The sequence below is a fragment of the Notothenia coriiceps genome, unplaced genomic scaffold, assembly GCF_000735185.1.
Source record: "Notothenia coriiceps isolate Sejong01 unplaced genomic scaffold, NC01 NC01_scaffold00005787, whole genome shotgun sequence".
Taxonomy (NCBI): Eukaryota; Metazoa; Chordata; class Actinopteri; order Perciformes; family Nototheniidae; genus Notothenia; species Notothenia coriiceps.
The window spans coordinates 399,178-405,730 of record NW_011338488.1 but is presented as its reverse complement, the minus strand read 5'-3'; the positions used below and the strand labels follow the sequence as shown (position 1 = coordinate 405,730).

General features: G+C 43.0%; 1 protein-coding gene across 1 annotated transcript in view; it reads left to right on the top strand.

The window, feature by feature from the left end:
- Positions 1 to 6,553, top strand: part of LOC104943204 (protocadherin-1-like) — a 40,190-nt gene that overhangs the window by 31,771 nt on the left and 1,866 nt on the right. Inside the window, exon 3 of the mRNA XM_010768541.1 lies at positions 4,851 to 6,553. Within this exon, the coding sequence (XP_010766843.1) occupies positions 4,851 to 6,553 (1,703 nt within the window). The remainder of the gene's footprint in view (positions 1 to 4,850) is intronic.

Here is a 6,553-nt window from a genome sequence, read left to right as displayed (position 1 = left end):
GAGAGGGGGTGTGTAACTGCATGCTGTATCAATTTACAGTGTGTGTTTGCGTGTATGTTTGTGTTTTGCAGCTGTTTATTTTAACTATTTGAATTAGAGATGTCCCGATCCGATCACGTGATCGGGGATCGGAGCCGAACGTGATTTTCAAAAGATCGGAATCGGGAGGGAAAAAATCGGGGATCGGGATTTTTAATTTTTTTTTAAATACTTTTTTAAAAATGTTGTATTCAATGTTACAAAACAAAAATGACCATGGTCAAGTCTTAAAGTCATCCTGAGGCCTTAGTTTTGGTTTCAAATGACAGAACATCATGTATGTGTTGCTTCTTTGGGGCTTGTTTTCATAGACCTGCTTATTTCTCTCAAATCTGGCAACAGAGTGGGCGCAGCGTCTAATTGTAGCAGTAAGCTAACGAGTACTGAAAGCTTTATTTTGTTTTGATCCAATGCTGCACAACTGAACTGATCCAATGCTGCTGTGAAAGAAAGAAGCTATATCCATGTTGGATAGAATATCCAATTTAAATAAAAAAATAACCTTAAGGGACAACTTGAATGCTTTTTTTTCTCTTAATGCTTTGCATAAAGATCGGATCGGGAAAAATCGGTATCGGCAAATTGTCAAAATCAAATGATCGGAATCGGATCGGGAGCAAAAAAAGGTGATCGGGACATCCCTAGGGTCAATGTAAATCTGCTGTGTTTGATGTGTTGTTTAATTGTTTACCTCTCATGTTCGTCAGCTGTCGCTTAAGTTGAAATCTTTGATCTAGAAAAAAGAAACACCAACATCTAAAAAAGTGTATGGTGCATTATTAAAACTGAAAGAAAAGGCATTACACAGGAGACCCAATGAAATCAACTTCATTAAAATTCCACATATCGCCAGGTTTTATAGTATTTGGAAACAATTGAGAAAAGGAAATTGCACAACTCAACAAACAGATATTTTTAGACACATGAACTCAATTGAAAATACTTCAAAAGGTCACAAAAAACAGCAAAGATATTCTAACTTTTAAGCTTCTAAAGGGGCCATATTATGCTTTTTGTGGTATTCCCTTTCCTCTAGTGTAAATAGCTTTGTGTGTTTGTAAATGGTCTGCAAACACTAAAGCTCAAAGGCACAAAATACAAATATGAAGGCAGACAGTCCCATTTTCGATCTTTACACTCTGGATAAATCTGTCCTTCTCCGTGTCACAGAGTTGTTCCTGTCGTGCTAACATTACAGAGGAACCTTTTGGCCCTGTTGGCGATAACACGTCTCGCTGCAGGACAACACTGCACATAATGCGCTGCTCAATTATCCGTACAGACAGATGGTGCGTTGGAGGTGAAGCAGGGCGTGGGACCTCTGTGTGTAGCCACATATTAACCACTGATTCAGCTTCACCTTTGAGCCCGTGGTGGACGTGATGTCGCTTGGGTTTGGCTTCGTTGAACAAACCCTCCTCTCTGTGTCCTCTTCACTTCCCCTCCCCCCCCGACTGCAGAGCGACCAGCCAGGCTTGCAGCGAGCCGTGCATGACTTAATCTGAGTCAGTCATGAGATTATCCACGGGGCTTATTGGTATTATTGCCGGATGTGGCTCGTTGCATTTCAGAGAGCAGCAGAATTCATTTCACTTAACGTGCGTTTTGAGGAGTGATGCTACGGAGGCACAGGGGCGACTGATGACGCTGCAAGACCCGTTTAAAGTGTCCAATGGCGACACACACCTGTATATCCCTGCTTTTTGACCCGCGTTTTATACATATTTGAGCCTGCTTCCTTTAAAAAACCAAGCTGTCCGGTGCTAGAGGGATTTACTTCCTTCCAGGTGTCACTTTATATCAGTAAAATACAATGGCCGACAGGAGCAAACGCCCAACAATGGCCCAAAACATTTTGACTTTGGTTGAATAACAAACATCTTTACTCAAGGTCCACTTCCATGCTTTTTGTGTTCATTTCATCTTTCAGTCACACCTCATGTTCTTCTTAGGCCTACATAGTCATGGAGGGTTTGACAGAGTAATGAGAAACATCTGTAATGTAAAACAAACACATCTGCTTTAACGGCTTTGAGATTTGTGTCAGAAAGGTTCATTAAGGGGCCTTTTATTGACTAAATATCATAACTGTTCTTTGGCGGATAATTAAATATCTTCGGGCAAATTGTTTCTCCAGTATTGTTGTTCTTTTTAGATGAAGGATCTCATCAAATCTAAAGCTTATTAAGGATAAAAGAATAAATGAGAATATCAAGAAAGTCATTTTCTCTAAACACTAACAGCAAAATAAAACGATTAAGATGATTACTAATATTTCTGGCACACCCAGCTGATTAATCAATGTACAATAAGCTTCCCAAAGCTGTGACATTGAAATTAATTTGAGTAAATAAAGATATAAACTGCGATGGATTATATTTCAGCAGTCATTTTCGAGTCTAAACTGATTCCTACATCCTCCTTTCAGATAAAATAAGATCTTTATTAATCCCCGTTGGGAAATTCATAGTTTAACAGCAACAGGGTAAGATTGAAAAACAGGACAGCACACGTTAATACAATTAAGGATAAATCAAAGCTAAAAATGATAAATAACTATAAAATAAGAAATTAATTAAAATGAACATATACATATTTGGTCATGTGTACATATTATTTACATGTGTGTGTGTGAAAGCAGTGTGTATTTTATGTCCAGTAATTGTGTCGGAAGGTAGAAATCAATGGATTAATATGAGATATATTAAGCGGGCAGGAGAGGTTAAGTGTTGCAAAACGAGCAGAGACTTTGGCCGGCTCATTTGTGAACCAGTGCGCCCGCTGGTTAATTGTTAACTGGGAGATAAACGCTGTGTATTTGCTGTTCGTCTGCACAGCGCGGCCTTGGAGAGCGGCCAGCCTCATCACAGCAGCTCAACTGTTCGATACACAATTTTCCAAAGCTGTCAATAATTCACCGCTGTTTGGTGATGTCTGCTGCTTAAAGCCACACTGGAGGAAAGGAAATCAATGGGCGGGAGAAATTATAATTTCACTTTCATGCTTTCTTTAACCTTAACCTCTCTGACTTGGATCAGTGGTTTCCACGGTCACCCCGGGTAACGGTGACGGTCTGTCACAGTCTGTGATCCTGAGCCGAGAGGAAACCAGATATTTATTATGTGGCTGTATCAACCAGAGTCAGTGCTGAAAAGAAAACCCCCTTACAGATTCTGTTGGCTGCTTTCATCTTTTAACTCTCTGATTTCCTGCTAAAACGTTCAATAAATGTTTTTTCCCCACATGGACAATGTCATATTCTGCCCTTCATTAAAGCTTCATGGTGTTAAATGTTAACACCACTCACCATTATGGCTGCAGTATCACATCAATAATAAATACTCTAGATTTTAACATTTGTAGCATTTAATTCCCCCAAAATATAGCTTGACATTCAAATATTTTTGTAACTCAAAATGATTATTTGACCTTTTGCGTTTTATGGGAACATTATCTATTCTCCTACCTGTACACTCAGAATGAAGATACAGCCAGCAGCTAGTTAGCTTAGCTTAGCATAAAGACTTCAAGCAGGGGAAAACAGCTCTCTTAAAAGGCAACCTATCACAAATAAATCTCTCTAATGAACTCATAATATCTCTTTTTTTATTATTATTGTTTCATATTTTGTAATCTTTGGACTCAGCAGGCTAGTTGTTTCCCCCTCTTTACATCTGGCTTGATATTCATTTATATTACAGACACCAGAGAGGTCTTAATCTTGTATTTCAAAAAACACTATGGCATCTCAGGTTGATCTCAGCTACCTTTGTCCTTTGTCCAAACAACCTGACTCAATTCTGTGTCTAAATATGTTCTAATCATACAGATTTCTTTAACACAAGCCATTTGTATGAGATGATTTGGTGATTGCAAGCTTTGCTCAGACCCAGTTATGTGTAAAAAGGAATAATGGCCTTAAAGTTTAAAAACACTAACTCACATGACTTTAAGTCCCAAGAAAATGCTGCTGGGACATTTAAATCCGCTGTTCAACATCTACATTTAAAAGCTACACAGCGACCTACATTTCCTAACAGCAGCAATGGCACTGAATGAATGCAATTAAAAGATATTAGATGTGTAGATAGAAAAGGTGTCCTAATGAGCACATCCTAAGTGATGCTCTGCTGACTGATCGTACCTCCTAATTGAGTAATTACCTCCATTTACTTTGGGTTTGGGCGTACGAGGCCGGATCGTGTCCGATGTTGGTCCATTCTCTGTGTCCTAATGGGCCCCGAGGACCCAGGGCTTTTCTGATAATGAGAGGAACATTAACATTCACTCATCTGCCCATTAGATGCCAATGATCCGCTGCACGGCCGTTAGTTGTTGTTGTGTGGGTGTGTGCGCTAAGCTATGATCGTCTATTATGTTTCACACATAGAAGAAACACTTTCTCCCCCTCAGGAAAACACAAAGGGCTTTGTAGTGATGGATTAGTTAAGGTAGGGACTCTTGGAAAGTCAAAAAATCTAAATAATCCTTAAATTGTAACTGAAGGTATAATGGGAAACAAAGGCTGCCAGTTACTTCTTATGAATCGATCCAAGATAAAACAATACAGAAGATTTCCTGTCAGTAATGGAAACCAAATCAAATCAAACACATGGCTTCCTCAATTGAATGTATTGTTTTTCCAAGTTCTTTTCTGCAACTCAACAGTGATGAACCACTTTACTTGATGTCCCTTAATGCTGTTTGGAGGAGTTAAGATGTTCTGAAACTTTTTTATCTTATTGCAAAACCTATTTTGGAGTTCTTGTGGTACCGTGTCAGAAGCTAAACCTCTTCTTTTGTCCTTGCAGGTCCGAGCAAACGATGCAGACACCGGAACCAACGGAGAGATTGACTACAGCCTCCATCAGGCATCTGAGGCAGTCCAGAGGCTTCTGCGGATCGACCGGTCTACGGGCGTTATCTACGTCAAGGGGCTGGTGGACCGCGAGGAGGAAAGCTTCCTCAAGTTCTTTGTGTTCGCCAAAGATCGTGGGCCCAACTCCAAGAGCTCCAAAGTCCAAGTGATCATCAGCGTCAGGGACCAGAACGACAACTCCCCTGCCATCGAGATCCGTGGTATCGGTTTGGTGACGCATCACAATGGGGTGGCCAACATCTCTGAGGACATGCACATCGGCACACCTGTGGCGTTGGTCCAGGTGTCGGACCGTGACGAGGGGGAAAATGCGGTGGTGACGTGCGTGGTTGCCGGTGATGTCCCCTTTCAGCTTCGACCTGCAAGCGAGTCCTCCAACGATCGGAAGAGGAAGTACTTCCTGCAAACAACTACCTTGCTGGATTATGAGAATATTAAGGATTACAGGATTGAAATTGTCGCTGTGGATTCTGGAAACCCTGCCCTGTCGAGCACCAACTCCCTCAAAGTACAGGTCACAGACATTAATGACAACACGCCAATCTTTTCCCCTTCACGAGTTGAGGTGGACTTTGCAGAGGGCAACCAGCCAGGTGACAAGGTGCTGGTCATCACGGCGGCAGATGCAGACAGCGGCTCTAACGAAGAGCTGGTCTACAGCATCATCGACCTCCATGCCACCAGGCTCTTTGAAATTCAACCCAACTCTGGAGAGATCCGTGTGAAGAACATGCTGGACCGGGAAGAGACGGAGCAGTACGAGTTTCGAGTGGCGGCAGCTGACAAGGGCATTCCTAGCAAAACTGGCACTGCTACCGTGGTGATTAATGTTCTGGACCGCAATGACAATGACCCAAAGTTTATGCTCAGCGGCTACAGCTTCTCCGTCATTGAGAACATGCTGCCACTGAATCCTGTCGGTGTTGTGACCGTCACTGATGCAGATAAGGGTGAGAACGCCCGGGTGAGGCTGTATGTGGAACCGGACAATGGTAAATTTATCATCCAGAACGGCACAGGAACCATCCTGTCCAGCATATCCTTCGACCGTGAGAAGGAGAGCACCTACTCCTTCCGGCTGAAGGCTGTAGATGCTGGTGACCCATCTCGATCCTCCTATGTTGGGGTGACAATCAACGTCCTGGACGAGAATGACAATGCTCCCTACGTCACCAAACCAGCTAACTCCTCCTACAAGTACATGTCACCCGTCACCCCGCTTGACACCCGTGTGGAGGTAGTAGAGGCTGAAGACATTGACTCTGGACCCAATGCTGAGCTAGTCTACACCATCACAGGCGGCAACCCGTACCACCTGTTCGACATCTCGCCCGACAGCGGAGAGATCACACTGGTGGAGGAGTTCACCGGCAAACACAACGGGCTTCACCGCCTGGTGGTGAAAGTCAGCGATAAAGGCAAACCTCCTCGCCACACCACCGCCTTAGTCCATGTTTTTGTCAATGACACCAAGTCCAATGTGTCCCTCATCGAGGCACTTGTTGGACACAGTCTCTACACCCCTCTGGACAGGGACATTGCCGGAGATCCCAACTACGCCCTCGCTCAGCGCAGCAACATCCTGTACGGCAGCCTTGCGGGTATTGCTGGTGTGATTATGGTCATTGTCGCGGT